We start from the raw sequence: 17830 nt of genomic DNA, 5'->3' as shown, positions 1-17830 counted from the left end.
TAACTACATTTCCCACGATTCACTGCACACATGATATTGAAAGCCTCATGTATGTTCCCCATTTCAGTGACCTATTTAAGCAGTCACCAAATTCTCTGTCATTGCGAAATCTTCCTTTGCCCCTGGCTACATTAATGAGCATTTTCCCCCGTTTCCTCATTCCCTGTGTATTACCTTGGACTAATAATGTGACTTTCTGATTCTCTGCTGCCTGCCCTGACCTCTGCCTGGTAAACCCATTCATGATTTTGGATTTGTCTCTGATACCCCTTTTGTTGTTCTCTAATCTCCACCTGTTTGACTCTGCTCTTAATAAAGCTGCAAATGGATCTCCGTGCCTCAGAACCTTCATCACAGAAGACACCAGCAACAACTGCAGCGCCTCACTTCACACACGGAGGAGCGGAGCAGGACGTTACAGGCTCTGTGCAATTCTCCACCTCTGACTATTCCGGCCACCGGTGCGCCATCACTACTCGCTCAGCACCTCAGCCACATGGCTACCAGCCCTCATCTGTTGTTTCCAGAGAAATACAGCAGCACACCTGCCAAGTGTAAAGGTTTCCTGCTGCAATGTTCGCTACTCATAAATCAACAGCCTCAATACTACTGAAAGAATGCTGGACTGGGCAACTGCTGTGTAGGATGGTAGCAATATTTCCTTCCCCTCCTTCGATAACTTCTTACAGCAGTTCTGTGAGGTATTTCGAACATTCAGCTGATGGAAAAAAGGTAGGGGAACAACTCCTGACTTTGCACCAAGGCAGCAGCATGGCGGCTGACTATGTTCTAACTTTTTATGAAACTGCTGTTCCGAAAGGGTCTAACGGCAGAGTTGCAGTCAGAACTGCCTTACCGTGAACGAGGGAAGGACATTCGAACAGTTCATTGAGCTCATGATTCACACTGACAACCTGATATGCTCAAGACAACACCCCCGGCTTTTCCTGTCTCAGTTCTGACTTCATCAGAGCCCGAACCCATGCAAATTGCCATGACCCATCTCACATCTGAGGAGAGAGAACACCGTAGGAGGGGAAATCTGTGTTGGTACTGCGGGTTACCAGGTCATATGAGAATCTCCTGCCCAGGACAACCAATTACCAGGGGTTCATCGACGGTGAGTTCTAACCCATCTTCATTATCCATGCTATAAGTACCCATATCTATAACACATAATTGTATAAACCTATATGCTATGGCATTGATTGATTCAGGAGCAGCGGGTAATTTCATTGACATCACTTTTGCCAAGACCCATTTCCTCCCTCTTGTTTCATGTGAATCCAGTGTGGCAGTGGCAGCTCTAGATGGTCGCCCTCTGGGTACAGGGCGCTTCAAGGTCATCACTGAGGACATCACTCTAAGGACTGGCTCACTTCATACTGAGACAATTTTCCTTTTCGCCATCAATTCACCCCAGAAACCTATTATCCTTGGTCTGCCTTGGCTGGAGAGACATAATCCCTGTATTTCCTGATCCTCAAGACAGACAGACAAAAGGACTACCTGTTACCTCATTATCACCCTGTCATTCCTCCTAGAGCCACTAAGGAGGATGTTCTATCCATTCCAGTGTTACTAGCCGAATACCAAGACCTGGCTGATGCTTTCACCAAGACTAAAGTCATGCAACTTCCTTCTTATTACACTAGTGATTGTGCCATCTATCTCGTTTCTGGGGCAGTTCCAACCAGAGGTACCGTTTTGCCCTTAACTCAACCCGAATCTGAGGACATGAGGACTTACATTGAGGAAGAACTAGCAAAGGGCTTCATCAGATCATCCACCTCTCCTGCTTCAGCAGGCTTCTTTGTGAAAAAGAAGTATGGAAGATTACGGCCCTGCCTTGATTACCGTTACTTGAATGAGATCACATTAAAGTTTCGCTACCCCCTTCCTTTAGTTCCAGCCACTCTTGAACAGCTTCAATCTGCCAAGTACTTTACCAAGCTCAATCTACGCAACGCATACAACTTAATTTGCATTCGGGAGGGAGACGAATGGAAGACTGCCTTTTTTACCACCACTGGGCACTATGGATACCTTGTAGTGCTGTTCGGCTTGCCAACAGTCCGTCTGTGTTTCAAGCATTTGTCGAAGTGTTCCGGGACATGTTAAATCAGTGATTAATTGTCTACATCGATGACATTTCTGATATATTCTGACATGCTTTGGTCACATGTGATGTAAGTGTACAAAGAGTTCTACAGCGCCTGATTGAGCACCAACTGTCTGCAAAAATGGAAATATTAAAATATTGCTTGTTATTTATAAAGCCCTGAATGGTTTAGCACCTCAGTATTTGAATAAGCTCCTCTTACATTATACTCCTCTACGTCCTGCTACGTTCTCAAAACTCAGGCAATTTGATAATACCTAGAATATCAAAATTAACTGCGGGCGGCAGATCCTTTTCCTATTTGGCGCCTAAACTCTGGAATAACCTACCTAACATTGTTCGGGAGGCAGACACACTCTTGCAGTTTAAATCTAGATTAAAGACCTATCTCTTTAACCTGGCTTACACATAACATACTAATATGCTTTTAATATCCAAATCCGTTAAAGGATTTTTAGGGTGAATTAATTAGGTAAACCGGAACCGGAAACACTTCCCATAACAACCTATGTACTTGCTACATCATTAGAAGAATGGCATCTATGCTAATATTAGTCTGTTTCTCTCTTGTTCCGAGGTCACCATAGCCACCAGATCCAGTCTGTATTACCTTTTATTTAAATAGTGCTTTAAACAAAATACATTGCATCAAAGCAACTGAACAACATTCATTTGGAAAACAGTGTCTCAATAAGCAGTTCATCATTGAATTCAGTTATGTCATCTCTGTTCAGTTAAATAGTGTCTGTGCATTTATTTGCAATCAAGTTAACGATATCGCTGTAGATGAAGTGTCCCCAACTAAGCAAGCCAGAGGCGACAGCGGCAAAGAACCTAAACTCCATCGGTGACAGAATGGAGAAAAAAACCTTGGGAGAAACCAGGCTCAGTTGGGGGTCAGTTCTCCTCTGCCCAGACGAAACCAGTAGTTCAATTCCGGGCTGCAGCAAAGTCAGATTGTGCAGAAGAATCATCTGTTTCCTGTGTTCTTGTCCTGGTGCTCCTCTGAGACAAGGTCTTTACAGGGGATCTGTATCTGGGGCTCAAGTTGTCCTGGTCTTTCAGGGCTGTAGAGGTCCTTTCTAGGTGCCAATCCACTACTGGTCTGGATACTGGATCCGGGTGACTGCAGTGACTCTCTGATCTGGACACAGACTGGATCTGGTGGCCACGGTGACCTCGGAACAAGAGAGAAACAGACTAATATTAGCGTAGATGCCATTCTTCTAATGATGTAGAAAGTACTGTGTTATGTGAAGTGTTCCGGTTCCAGTTTACCTAATTAATGCAGCCTAAAAATCCTTTAACGGATTTGGATATTAAAAGCATATTAGTATGTTATGTGTATGCCAGGTTAAAGAGATGGGTCTTTAATCTAGATTTAAACTGCAAGAGTGTGTCTGCCTCCCGAACAATGTTAGGTAGGTTATTCCAGAGTTTAGGCGCCAAATAGGAAAAGGATCTGCCGCCCGCAGTTGATTTTGATATTCTAGGTATTATCAAATTGCCTGAGTTTTGAGAACGTAGCGGACGTAGAGTATTATAATGTAAGAGGAGCTTATTCAAATACTGAGGTGCTAAACCATTCAGGGCTTTATAAGTAATAAGCAATATTTTAAAATCTGTACGATGTTTGATAGGGAGCCAGTCCAGTGTGGACAGGACCGGGCTAATATGGTCATACTTCCTGGTTCTAGTAAGAACTCTTGCTGCTGCATTTTGGACTAGCTGTAGTTTGTTTACTAAGTGTGCAGAACAACCACCCAATAAAGCATTACAATAGTCTAACCTTGAAGTCATAAATGCATGGATTAACATTTCTGCATTTCTGCAGTTTCGGTTCCTTGCTGCTGTCGCTTCTGGCTTGCTTAGTTGGGGTCACTTCATCTACAGCGATATCGTTGACTTGATTGCAAATAAATGCACAGACACTATTTCAACTGAACAGAGATGACATCACTGAATTCAATGATGAACTGCCTTTAACTATCATTTTGCATTATTGACACACTGTTTTCCAATGAATGTTGTTCAGTGCTTTGACGCAATGTATTTTGTTTAAAGCGCTATATAAATAAAGGTGACTTGACTTTTCTTACTTTACTCTAACTGTAATGACATTTAATTTCAGTCAACACAAATTTAATTATCATTGGCTTTCTGAGAATTTTGTTAGTGCATTGTTAATATTTTGCTTTGTCCCACCTGATTAACGCATGGTGTAACTACTTGTTTTAAGATAACACATTCCATTGTAATTGATATAGGATGATCTTTTTAAGAGGTCTCCACAGTGTTGACCAGGAGGTAGGGCATTTCAATGGCCCGATGGAAGACCTCCCGGGAACAGCACATTGCAGCAGCGGCGATCACCTGCCACATGAAATAATGCACCAAATCCTCTCTGAAGAGACCTCCCTGATGCTCCCAAATATCATGCATGTCCACACAGGGTGAGGGCTGCTCTAGGACCATGATGTACAGGTCGGGATGGTCTTGCCAGTCCAGCACCTTAAACGATGTTGTGACAGCAGGGACCTTGGTTGTCCATGACTGTCAGAGCCACCTCAAGAGCTACTGATCTGAGATGGTCAGGCTAGAAAAATACCTTTTTTTGTGATGGTTAGATGGAAGTGGGTTCTCTGTCTGACCGTTTCTACAGAAACACTTGGATTCATTTCTATTAATCTAAGATGTTATAAACTGCAATGAGAGGAGATGACCTAGAGATCATCACAGTCTACTCACATGGCTGATGTCTGGCTCGTTCTCTGTCTTAGCTGTGAATTTCACAGTGACTGGAAGGTCGTCTTCACTATTAAAACATAATTATAGTAATTTATCTATAATAGCAATGTCCTACAATGTGGAATGCCATGCTTATTCTTAAAACTATTTCAGCATTGTTTCTAATCCTCACACAGTACAGGCCAAAAGTTTGGACACAGCTTCATATTCAAAGAGTTTTCTTTATTTTCATGACTAGGGAAATTGTAGATTCAGACTGAAGGCATCAAAACTATGAATTAACACATGTGGAATTATATATTAAATGTGAGAGAGTGGGATGGGTTTATTTAATATTTTACAACATTTTGATCGGCGTTTAGCATCAGTGCATCTCCTGGATGGGGCCTCAGCAATGACCTGTTCACCCTGGGCCTTGGTGGACTTGGGGCGAGAGCAACAAGTGAATAAAGAGGCAAACCACCCGGGAAACCTCCTCTTTTCTGCCTCTTCTTCTTTGTTTTCTCTACCCCTCGCTCGCTCTCACCCACAGCCATAGGCGTCTTGTGAGGAAGCCATTCACACACTCACCTCCTCCCTCTGATTTTTGGGTTTTTTATCATCGGTTGTGAATTATTTGTCTAGTGTTTTGAAAAATGTCAAGAAGGTTCCAAAATCAAAGCAAAAATGATTTAAAAAAAAAAAATTAAATCTTTGTTTGATGATCATTTATCTAATGCAGTGACATACATTTTCAGAGAGGATGAACTCTCCACATACTGTTTACGAAACGTAAAACACCAAAGTTTATTCTTATCTGAATGTTTTCCAGTATTTACTGACATAATATTGTAGAATTTTAGGATAGAACTTCCAGTTCAAGTTTTTGAAACCAAGAGAAAACAATCAGAGTTATTTATTTTGTCATTTATTTGTATATATTTGTTTATTTTTTCCCTCAAAACTTTTCTCACTGGCCTTTATATGATTTATTCATCGTTCATCTGAAGTGGCTGGTGGGAAGCTAGTGATTTTCTTTTTCTCTCACAGCCACATGATGGTGCACGACATTGCTTACATTATGAAAATTATGTGCATCCTCCCACCAACCTAATTCACAGAAATTGGCTGTTTAATGTATATGCTGGTACTTTCAATCTTCTTTCTTTTCTTGTCTTTCCTCAAGAACTGTTTTGTAAATGGGATTTCTTGGATGACGGTTATAAATATTGGTGTTTTGTTCTGTGTAAATATAAAAGGGCAGAAGGTCATAGCAGTTTTTCTCAGCAGACCTTCCTGAAGAGTCAACGTAAGCCTTAAAAGGATAGATCATTCAAAAATAAACATCCTGTCCTTATTTTCTCACCATAAATTTGCCCCACCCACAAGTTTCTTCCAAAATAATTTTTGGGTGAACCATGCCTTTAAGATTTCTTTCTAGTCTCTCACTCTTTTTGTCTATACAATAAATGTGTATATTTATTAATATGTTGTATTTGGGTAATTTAGAAAGAAACAATGAAAGCAACCCATTTTGAATTTATTTTTAAATATCTTTTTTTGTGCTCAACCAAAAGAAAGAAAGTCATACAGGTTTGGAACAAATGGACACAGTGTAGACATAATAGAAAATGTATAGCTGTGCATCTGAAATTATTAGATTTAATGTAATAATCATACCTAGCTTGGAAAAAAAGAGCTTGGATTTCCCTTAATGAGATGGATATTAAGGGAAAATAGTGTCACCATGTTATTAATGCTTAATATTTAAACTCTTCAAAAAAAATTTTTTTTTTAAATCAACACGAAATTATTTCAGAAAATGTTTACTTTAGAATATAACTACATGCTGTTAAGGTAACAAGGTGTCTTTAAATAAATAACAGATCAATCAATTAAATCGTCAAAACATCCTCAAAGCTAACGCTGCCCAACTAAGATTTCCAAAATATAAGTAACGTTAAGGTTAGTTATTTCACTAACGTTCCTGAATCGAATCGAAAACTTATGAATCGAATCGATTCTCTGGCTACTCAAAGATTCACAGGCCTATCGCATATGTTCTGGTGCGAGAACAGAAGCGTTCAGTGAATACATCTTTTTGGTTAATTAATTGAAAACATTCGAAACACCGAATCCCTACTGAAGCGTTCCCGGCTCCAAAAAAGACTAATAATAATAATAATAATAATAATAATAATAATAATAATAATAATAAAATCGCATCTCGAGTCTCCTCGCCATTGCCCGGTTAAAAAAAATCGCCATTTACTTATAATAAAAATTTGTTTTTGCATACAGACTCCAACATGAATAAACATACGTGATACTTTAACATTTTAAACCTATTTACTCTTTCACTTTTCAGATGTATTTTATAAACCTCCAACTGGCAACGTCTCAGGCACGCAGAGGGCAGCTAAATCTCGCAGCCGTATATTTTGGGGTCCTTCAGCGTCAGACTGCTGCTTTCTCTAGACAGCATCTTCGTCGATGGCGGATTACGATAACTACGATGACCGGGACCGGGCTTACGGGAGCTTCGGAGGAGGGAGAGGGTAAGGAAAGCTGCGTGAGAGGAGCAGTGAGACACGGGTGCGGCGGGCGGCGAGGCGCGTGTGAGCGTGGGTTCGCGGGACATCGAGCGCGGGTAGGCCACGCAGCAGTGGCGCGCTCCCGCTGTGATGAATGAAGGCCGGACACGAAACTCCGCACACAGGGGTTTCATGCCTCGCGGCCGACTCTGCGTTTCAGAGCACGCAGACGTTATGTAAAACACTGTTGCTCGTTTATCGCTGTTGAATATGGTTCTCGGTGTCCTCCTCGGTGTTTGAGTGATCAGTGTTTGAGCAGGGCCTCGATCAGGACTTGACTCACGTCTATATTACTCTGCTGTTTTTAAAACCCAATGCATCTTATCAGTGGAATTGTTCTCATTTTCACTAAAATGCCGTGGTACGTCCATCTCTCTGGACGTGCACGGTTGTAACGTTATAATTTCGAAGCACCTCGAGGTGTGTTGAAATGCAGTGCACGTGGAGATGATCACGTCGTGCACGCGCTGTTCTCGGCTCAGCAGCACAAGTCCACATGATAACTAAGATTTATTGTGTTTTCCGTCCATCATATCGAGCTGATGACATGCACATGTGTCATACCCACGTGCTGATCCTCTCAAACCTGTGTGGCATTAGTAGATGTTAGATATAGAAACGCGAAGTGCGTGTTTATTTGATGCATGGAAACCTGGGAAAATGAGCTCTGTTTTGTTCTTTAGGCTTCCCTGACCTTGTTGCATTATTGCTAATTAATTTTTTTTTTACTGTTCTAAAGTTTAAACGGATATTGTGGAACGTTATTGCAGTTTTCTGTTTTTATGCATAAAAATAAATAAACGAATTTTGTCCGCCTTTGATACAATCTGAATGTTCAGCATTCAGTGTCACATAATCCTTCAGAAATAATGATTTAATTTGCTGCTCAAGAAACATTTCTGATTATGATCAGTGTTGAACTTATTTTCCAGGTTTCTTTGAATATAGTGTTCAAAAGAACAGCATTTCTATTATAAATGTCTTTACTGTCACTTTTGATCATTTTAATGCATCCTTGCAGAATAAAAGTTTTCATTTCTATAATCTCCAAAGAAAAAAAAAACAACCTGAACTCGTGAATGCTCGTAGTGTATATTACAACGGCTTATTTGCTGATTAATATTAGTGAAAACGGTGATGTGCAACTATTCAAAAGATTGAGATCTGTAATGTAAATTAATTAGTACTTCCATTCAAGAGGGATATATAAAATAGATCAAAAGTGGCAGTAAAGTCATTTCTAATGTAGTTGGTGCTGTGACTCTGTTAGTAAACCGTACCTGTAGGGACGTGATGATTATGAGATGCGTCTCTGTTGGTTGTAGTATTGGTGAAGTCGATCCACACGTGACATCATCACTGTTGTGTGTGTTTGTTCAACGCTTGCCTCTAAAATCAGCACGTACTGCACACGTCTACATACCTCAAACCCGTACTATACGTGTGCATCACCTCACAGTCTTCAGAGATTCCCATACTGGGTGTTTTCAAAAACTGTAAAGGAACAGGCAGAACGCATGAAAAGTTTAGCTTTTGGCTGAAACCATTGTGTAAGCGGCCCCTTGATCTCCTATTAAATACAGAAACTAAATTAAGAAGATGCTTTCTGCAATATTTCCGTCGAAAGCACTTGGTGTCTGTTCAGTAGCACTTTATCACACTTTGTTACCCGTGATAGACCAATGTGAAATTTGATGGTTTTTAGGATTACTGGCATGAGCTCATAAGTGTCCCATGTGCAGACGAACAGAAGTGACCACACACACACACCACATTAGTTTCACAATAAACCTGGTCAACGCTCATTTTTAGCATCCGAGGCCTCTTTATAAAACACGTGCACACAGATTTGATTTTAGAGCAAATCATCCCAAATAAAAGGTGTTGTTCACATAATGTGTGTGCACTGTGTAGATTTAATGTGTATATAAATACACACACATACAGTGTCTATATTGAAAATGGTTACGTTTATATTCATATACATTATTTATAAACCAGGGCCTGAATTTTGTTTTGGAAAATGGGGGTAATTCCCCTTTAGGTGGCTTTTATGAGGGATTTTTTTAATTTGAGGGGGAGTTGATTTATTTTTTTAGACTTTTAAACTACATTCATCCAAACTAAATGTTTCGTCCCCCAGTATATTTGTGTTTTACAGTGTTATAATGTTGATTCATATTTGTATTGTGAGGGAAGATGCCTAAAGAATTAACTTTGATTGAAGCGACAGTGATTTATCCGTCACTGTGTGTCTCTTATGTTTGCGTCCGGCTGGAAGCACACGTCTAACTTGGCTGTGTGTTGTAAGTTGAAGAAGGTGTAGGGCTGATCAGGTTGTTTGTTTTCGGGCTGCAGACCCCGAGGCGGCGGCGGCGGAGGCCCAGGTGGACCCCGAAAGCAGAAGGAGCTCCCCACAGAGCCGCCCTACACGGCGTACGTCGGCAACCTGCCCTTCAACACAGTGCAAGGAGACATAGACGCCATCTTCAAAGACCTGAGCATCAGGAGCGTTCGACTAGTGCGAGACAAAGAGACAGACAAGTTCAAAGGTGAGCCGAGCTCCAGTATTAAACCTTGTGCTGCGGACGGGACTCAAACCTGTGAATGTGTGGCTGGTTCATCTTTCTGTTGCTCAGTGGGAAGAGTGTGGCTCCTGGGTTCGATCCTCATGCTGTTAGATGTACTGTACTGACAGTCAGTGTGAGTCCAAGCGTCACTAAATGATCTAAATGTTTGTGTTTTATGTGTTTCTGGTCTCCAGGTTTCTGTTATGTAGAGTTTGACGACTTGGAGTCTCTGAAAGAGGCTTTGACGTACGACGGCGCTGTAAGTCTCCTAATTACGCTTTATTCTGGTAGTTTTGATCTGTTTTAATGCATGGGGTTATGTGCGGTCATTTTAAATAGGAATAGACCCACTTTTGTGTTTATCTGGCTGGTAAAAGTGAAAGAGCATTACAAAGTTTGTGTCAGTGCGTCATAAACGAGGCGTCAGTTCACTTTCGGGGATTTGTCGCACCACGCTGCATCCAGTGTGTAGTCAGACAGAAAAATGGAGAGAAAAATCACTTTTATACGATGAAGACGATGCAGTGTTATTTTACAGTTGATTATTCAGTTTCTGTACTTGAATACTCTTAGATTCGCTTGAAAAATATAAAGCTCTGTTTTTAATGTGTCTGTTTTTTATTTATTATATTTATCTATGCTTGTAATGTTTATTTTCATTCATTGGTTATTTTTTCTTCCAAATGGAGCTTTTCGAGTCCTCTAATAGATAAGACTGACCGCTGTTTAAAACTTGCACTTTAGATGCACTTTTTTTAATGCAGCAAGGATGTATTCAATTGATCTGAAGTGACAGTAAAAAACTATTGTGACCCAAAGGTTTCCAGAACTTTCTCTCCATCAGAGAATCACAACACAGAAGCTTTCAACATTAATCATGTTTCTTGAACCAGATTAGATGTTTTCTGAAGGATCACGTGATGCTTTTTGAAACATTGCAGTAGAAAGGCTGTCTACAGTAGTTGTTACTGTGTTTGTAATGAGTGTAGTCTAGGTGAGCGTAAGAGACTCTTGTGAACGCTGTGTTGTGTTGTGTGTCTCAGCTGCTCGGGGACCGATCTTTGCGGGTGGACATCGCCGAGGGCCGAAAGCAGGAGCGTGGCGCTGGAGGCTTCGGCTTCCGGAAAGACGACAGAGGTACTGTGTGTCTCAAGATCACCGTCGTCTGTTTCTCTTCTTCTGCTGTTAGTGCCGTTTTCTTTCTTACTGTTGGTATGCGTGTGTTTCCTTTCAAATGTTGTGCTAGGGATGGACATCCAATGCATTTATATTAAAATTGTCTTTTTTTTTAATGATAAATAAAACAAGATATGTGGTCATGTGGGTTACAACTTATAGTTTAAACTTTTTGGCATGTCGTATCCTTTACTTATTAACTTGACTTTAATGGAGTCAGATGGTAAATCAAGAATTTATTCAGTTACATACAACTCAGGTTTTTTTGTTTTTTATTTTTTTTATTAAAAAGGCAAATTTGATCTTTAGGTGAAAAATAAATTTACTTCACTTTAACCTGTCTGGCCACAGTTGAGTTCTATTAGACATTATTATGTTTATTTTAGACAAAATATGATGTTGTTATAAATTTCTAAAATGTTTAATTTACTGAGTTACCCAAAAAATCGTATTACCATCAGCTTTATAGAAACCGTTTTTGTTGAAACTCTTTGTGATGTGCCATATCCTTAAGCAATGCTCAATATTAGCTTTGTGTCTTCTGTCTCTTATTCTGAACTGTCTCCGCTTGGTGATATTGCATACAGCTACAGATATTTAATTCACTGCTCATACTACACTAAAACTGCATTTCTTAAAGGGATAGCTCACCCTAAACAAAATAAATTCTGCAATTTACTCGCACACAAGTTGTTCAAACCATGTGAATAATTGTTGATACAGGTCTGAAACTATCCCTTTAAGCCGGCTACTCGCAGTCATTGTTCACGTACATGTTTCATCTTCAGATATTTCTCATCCCTCAGTGCTTTCCTACAGACTAAACTTGTCTTGCTGTTAGCGCTGTGGGCAGATGATCTGATCCTCTCTTTCACCCTGATCTCAGCTTTGAATTGTTGCCCCTGTTAAAGCGCCCCTGTCCCTTTCAGGCCGTGGTGGCTCACGCGGGGCCCGAGGAGGGGGACGTGACTCCAGAGACGACTTCGACCCGTCTGGAGGAGGTGCGCCGTCTGAACCGGGCAAGCACTCGAACCCTTGGGGAGTTAGCCCTAGAGAATGGCCTGAGATAGTCATAGTAGCCAGAATCTGTGGAACGATGTGACCGCAGACAGTTCAGATGTGCTCCTCGGTTTGTAAAAATGATCAGAAAACAGGTTTTTATGAGACATTTACTGGATGAACACCTAGGAAGCAATAGGACATGAAAAAAATACGTTGTTAGGACAAGATTAAATGATTAAATTAACTTTTAAAAATATTATTATAGTGATTTTCATTGCAAGTAATAATGCAGTAACAGAAATCATTTATGTATTCATTTATAATAATGATGTTAATGATCAAAATCTGCATACATTCAAAACACAATTCCATGATGTTTACATAAAATATTAAATAGAGTATTTTCCATAGAAGTCATAAGCAAATTATTTGTCAAACATCTTAATGGACCGTAATAGGCTTTTTTTCGATATGCTAATTGTGCTGCTTATTTTTATTTGATTTTGGGGTCAAATATTTGACGCTACTCGGCTGTGTTTGTGACACTCACAGTGTCATGGTAAATGCTTTTCTCCACCACTTTTACAGACCGAGGAGGAAGTCGAAATAGTGTTTGAAACCTTGTTAATAATGACCCAGAATATTGCATTGAACTGATCATGGGACTTTTCCAGATCTTGGTATTGCATATTCATGTTTTGTCTTTTTCATGAATTTTAAGTTAATTTTTGGCTGTTGATCTCTCTTCATCTCATTGCCATCAGTCATGTGGTCAGTGGAGTCTCCTGCTGGTCTGCAGTCAGGTTTCCTCCCAGGTTGAAGTTGCCTGTAGATACTGATCTGGGATCAGACTGAGCACGGCGATGTTTTGCCCAGAGCCAATCCTGGAGCAGTATTTTGGTGCAACTTTGCAGTGGAGTGGGAGAGTGACAGACGAGTTACTCACACGCTTCCTCTCTTCACAGGATTTAGAGATGATGACTTCATGAGTGGGAGGAGTCGAGGAGGCGGTCGCCCTGGCGACAGAAGGGGCGGAGCAGGAGGAGGAGGAGGAGGCATGGGGCGCTTCAGAGATGGACCTCCTCGAGGAGCCCAGACAGACTTCAGAGAACCCTCTGACGGTGTCAAACATTTATTCATTCGACAAGAATTACCTCTGTGTGCTTTAAAGTCAACGTCAAATCATAATGGCCCATATTTAATCTCAGGACATGTACTGCTCAAACCTCTTCAGTGCAAGCTAATCATTTACAGAAGCAAAAACGTTTCAGTTTAGGCGATTAAATGTCTAATGTTTGCCTTCGGCTACTAAAGTGGTAGATTTCGCTTGCCAGAAGTGAACTTCATTTTTTATGCGTCTGTAAGGTGCTGTGTACAGTACGTGTGATGCAGATTTCTACACCAGAATAATACACACCACACAGTTTTTTGTGAAAATAAATCTTTGCGTGTTTTAGCAAAATGCTAAAAAAAAAAAAAAAATGAGATGACTTTCAGCTGTACACCAAAGTAAACCAATTTGTTTACATCAGCAATTTAATGTTAATTTGAACTTTACCATATCAGCTATGTGTGTTAGTGTAATTATTGGCCAGAATTTCTGCATCCATAATATTACCAATAGCAAAATGACTACTGGGGTATAATTCAACTGAAATATTTTATTGTTTAAATGAATATATTTAATGCCAAATAATCAATGCAAAGAAATGGATTCAGTCAGAGGCCCAAATAAATATGGCCTGATCTCTGGGACAAAATGTTTACAGTTCACTCCACAAACTCTCACTTAAAACTGGCCTTTCAATAACAATGATGACAATTCTACATATTTTTTTTTTGATCCAGTCAATTCTCAATAGATTGCCCAACTTGACTTTTTGATATTTTTATTGACTTAAAAGTACAAAGGGTTGCGCATAGCATTTCACGTTGACTTTAAATGATGTTGTTGACACATTAACACAAATTATACGATCGCACCTAATGTCTGGATTTCTGATTTTCCGCAGAGGAAAGAGCGCAGAGACCGAGGCTACAGCTGAAGCCGCGCACCGTGGCAGCTCCCCTCAACCAGGTGGCCAACCCCAACTCGGCCATCTTTGGGGGCGCCAAACCCAGGGAGGAGGTAATTCCCAAAGACAAACACTAAGAGACTGCAGCCTCCCTCTGCGCTCCACAAGGAAGGACGGAGGGGAGGGACACACGGGGAGGGAAGGGCGAGATCCGGGGACGAGGGAAAAACGTATCATGCCAACGGGAAAGCGATAAGGCCTCGGTTATCATTCCTACCTGTTAGACATGAACAGAGTCCCTAAGAATTCAGATCGCGCGACCATATTTATTCAATGAGGAGAAAACACACAGACCACGCCCACATCGATCGATCAAACGTCACCTGCACACGCCAACGAGCTGCTCGTGAATGCATGGCAAAAACTGTTCAACAATGGTTTTATGTGCACCTTTGCTTCCCTGTAATTACTGCCAGCTCTGTACTGTAGTTTTCGTCAGGGGAAAGATCTTTCACATCCTTGGTGAGATCCAAAATTGTGTACTATTTTTGTTTTTTTTAAAGCTGCTCTCTTAAATGGAATGGAACTGATTTTAAATGTTTTAGTTTTTTTATAGCCTTAGACTAAAGCGAACACGTCACTTTATCTTGCGAAAAATGACTGCGCTGATTTGGTTTGTGCACTTTTCTTGCGGGGCAGCTAGCTAACGTTTCCACAGTTGACCTTTTTAACTGCATTGGCGAAAAGCTGTGTTAGGTTCATGATATTGAACGACCGTTGTTTTGTGTTTTGTTCTTGAGATTTTTGACGTTTTTTCTCTTTGGCGGAACGAGCTCCTTCACGATTTCAGACGATTCACGTGCGCAAACCTTCGAACGCACACTGGATCATGCGTGTGGTGCTTGTCCTCTCTCTAATCCTCACGGTATGTGTAAATTGGCGTTAAAGCACCACGTAGTCAGCGATCGGCTTCGGAGCCGTGCGTCACAGTACGTCTACACTGCGCAATCTTCCCATTCGTGTCGAATTGATTCTAATATTGCTTTGTCAGATTGTTCATGTGCAGAATTCAGCGTCTCCTACAATGAACCCTGTGTAACCATCTTGTTCTTGTTTTATGTTTCCGTTCTCTAAAGAATTAGTATCTGTGTCAGTGTGGCTGCATTATTCCGGAAGGCTATACTGGATTCTACTGGCTTTGATCACCATAAAATCTTTCCGAGACTTCAGTGACATGCAGGCAGGGGCACGAGGTGCTGGTCTCCTCTCGAATCCAAACGAGCCCTCATCCGATTGGCTTAAAGGACGCGGAGGTGGGGGCTCTAGAAAGGGGTGGGGCTCAGTCTTAACTCCGCCTCTGCCTGTCCTCGCTGGCTCCTCCCACACGCCTCAAAGAACACAAACTTGGAGGACGGCATCTCCAGGTTGATTGCGTTTAAGGACTTCGACATCTCTTTCCCTTCCCAAAGTACCTTTGTGTTTTTGAATTTGTAGACGCGCGGACGTAATTGCCGCCGTGTTCTTTTTATATTTTGCTCTTTAAATTTCTTTGCTGTATTTGAGGATTAAAACGTTGAGCTTGATTCTTAATTAAACCATTTCAAAGTAAAGAGCTTTTTTTTTTTTTTTTTTTTTGAGTTCTTGTTGCCTCGTCCTTACGAAAGATTTCCCCACCCTGACCAAATCCTGGCTCATCCAGAGCTTTCGGGAACAATGTGCCACATGTTTCATTGATTTAGAAGAGTATGCATGATAGGTTTGGTTGGTGACACTGACACGAGGGTCTACGGTCTACAGACACATCCACAGCTTGGCTGCAGTTTATTTCTTTCCAGATGAGAAAACGGTAGAAACGATGAGCCGTAACACCATCAGTACTGCCTTTCCATATGAAGCTAATTGAACAAGAATGAACTGCTCACACATTTCCAGACACGCCAGGCGCTGTAGTTTCATCGAGTCTAGAGTCCTCATGGGAAATCTGTCGCATCCCTTCTCTGCATTTTACTGGATATAAATGAGGAAGTTCACCTTTTTTTTTTTTCTTACTGTATAATAGAGGTCAGCTGGTTTTATTTTGTTTTTACACTGTTTATGGCAATAAACTGTATCATCTTACAGTGTTTGAAATGAATGTGTTGACAGGATAACGGGATGAAATGATTCTGTGGCGCTTAATGGTGTTCGAGTCATCTGTCGGACAAAAAAAAAAAAAAGTTATTTTACCTAAATTCAACCTCGTCACGCGTCAAGAGGAGATGTGTGACGAGTGATTGTTTTGCATATGTAAAGAATAAAAGATTTGAAGAGGAGACCCTGGGTTTGGGGTGTCAAATGATCTAAAGACAAGGCAGTTTGGGGGTAATTCACAAAAACGACAACTGTCACTTACTCATCCTTCACTTCTTCCAAACTTGAGCGAGTCTCTTCCTTCTCTTGAACCCAAAGGGAGATATTTTAAACAATGTTGATAACTGAACCTGTGCCTGTAGACACTGACTGTTTTATTGCATTGGCTGCTTTCAGTTGTTTTGGTCACCCCAACACTTCTCAGAATGTATTTGTGCTCAACAGAAGAAGGAGACGGATTTCATTTTGGGGTGAATGGTCCTTTTAATGTTTTAACGAGACTGTTCGGTGTATACTGCACTTCAACATACCAGAAGTTCAGCTGTCAAATTTCACTCCCAAAAAAAAAATGATTGAACGTTGAGTTTTGAACATTAAGTGCTCTCAATACCATTGTTAAAATTCTATATAACAAAGCTTAAAATAAGTAATTTTTAATATACTTGAGACTTGAGACGAACAACATGCCGTAGACATAAGATCACGCTCATGCCTTGAACAACAACAACAACAAAGTAAATGCTTTATTTAACAAATTCTAAGTCCAGGTCAAGCTACCATGGAGGTAATTTTTTTTATTCCAGCAGAGAGCGCTGTCTTCAGCCTTAAAATTCTGTCTGATCCTAATTATGTTTTTCAGATCATAGAAAATTACCAGTCTATACAATGAGCTCGGGAATGAACGTTTCATTTAATGGGTTGTTTAAATTACAGACTATTTTTGTACCATTCAATAACTCGTTTTGTAATTTAAAAAATGTATATGAAAGGACATAAAATACTTCCATCAGTTTGCTCAGGTTGTTCTCAAACATTTCAGTTGATAAGCTGATTATTTACACACACACACAAAAATAAAAAATTAAGATGACTAGTCATGTCTTTATAATGGCGTAAGTTACTGAAGCTTGTGCTTTTGGCTTACCGTCAAAATAAATAAATATAATAATAATAACCTTGTAGTTAAATAACTGATAGTGTTATAATATGGCTAATCAAGACGTAAAGTATTTGGGATATTGGAAATATCTAGGCTATAATGAAAAATAAAAAGTATTGTTCTAAGACCGTGAAACTATTATGATAGCCTTTGAGTTCCTTTAATATTTTTATTATGTATCTAAAATTAATGCATTTAAGACTGGCCAGTGGGTAAGCTACAATGTTGAAGATTAAATTGAAATAAACGATTTGGTTATCGTTATTTAGACGTGAATGACTACAGACCACAGCGGTGATCATGTGACAGGTGTTACTTTTCTCAACGCTGGTCAG

The 17830-nt window shown here is 40.3% G+C and overlaps 1 protein-coding gene across 2 annotated transcripts; it reads left to right on the top strand.

Moving 5' to 3' along the window:
- Positions 1-7251: 7251 nt before the first annotated feature.
- On the top strand, positions 7252-16326 carry LOC113115362 (eukaryotic translation initiation factor 4H-like). Of its 2 annotated transcripts, none has more exons than XM_026282891.1 (8): positions 7252-7407; positions 9802-9995; positions 10208-10272; positions 11057-11150; positions 12119-12190; positions 13157-13312; positions 14204-14319; positions 15343-16326. In XM_026282891.1, the coding sequence occupies exons 1-8, from the start codon at positions 7343-7345 to the stop codon at positions 15346-15348; spliced, it is 768 nt and encodes a 255-aa protein (XP_026138676.1). In that variant the 5' UTR covers positions 7252-7342; the 3' UTR covers positions 15349-16326. The 2 variants fall into 2 exon arrangements, with proteins under 2 accessions (XP_026138676.1, XP_026138675.1); XM_026282890.1 differs by having other exon boundaries at positions 12119-12208.
- The last annotated feature ends 1504 nt before the right edge of the window (positions 16327-17830 follow it).

This window comes from Carassius auratus, chromosome 15 (genome assembly GCF_003368295.1).
Source record: "Carassius auratus strain Wakin chromosome 15, ASM336829v1, whole genome shotgun sequence".
Taxonomy (NCBI): Eukaryota; Metazoa; Chordata; class Actinopteri; order Cypriniformes; family Cyprinidae; genus Carassius; species Carassius auratus.
The sequence above is the reverse complement of the archived record's forward strand: the minus strand, read 5'-3'. Positions and strand labels throughout refer to the sequence as shown.

Excerpts from the sequence above, each read along its gene's own strand:
- LOC113115362 (XM_026282890.1), top strand. The coding sequence starts at position 7,343 with ATGGCGGATTACGATAACTACGATGACCGGGACCGGGCTTACGGGAGC. Across the intron at positions 10,273-11,056 it reads CTTTGACGTACGACGGCGCT|CTGCTCGGGGACCGATCTTT; the intron begins GTAAGTCTCCTA and ends TGTGTGTCTCAG. Across the intron at positions 11,151-12,118 it reads CTTCCGGAAAGACGACAGAG|GCCGTGGTGGCTCACGCGGG; the intron begins GTACTGTGTGTC and ends TGTCCCTTTCAG.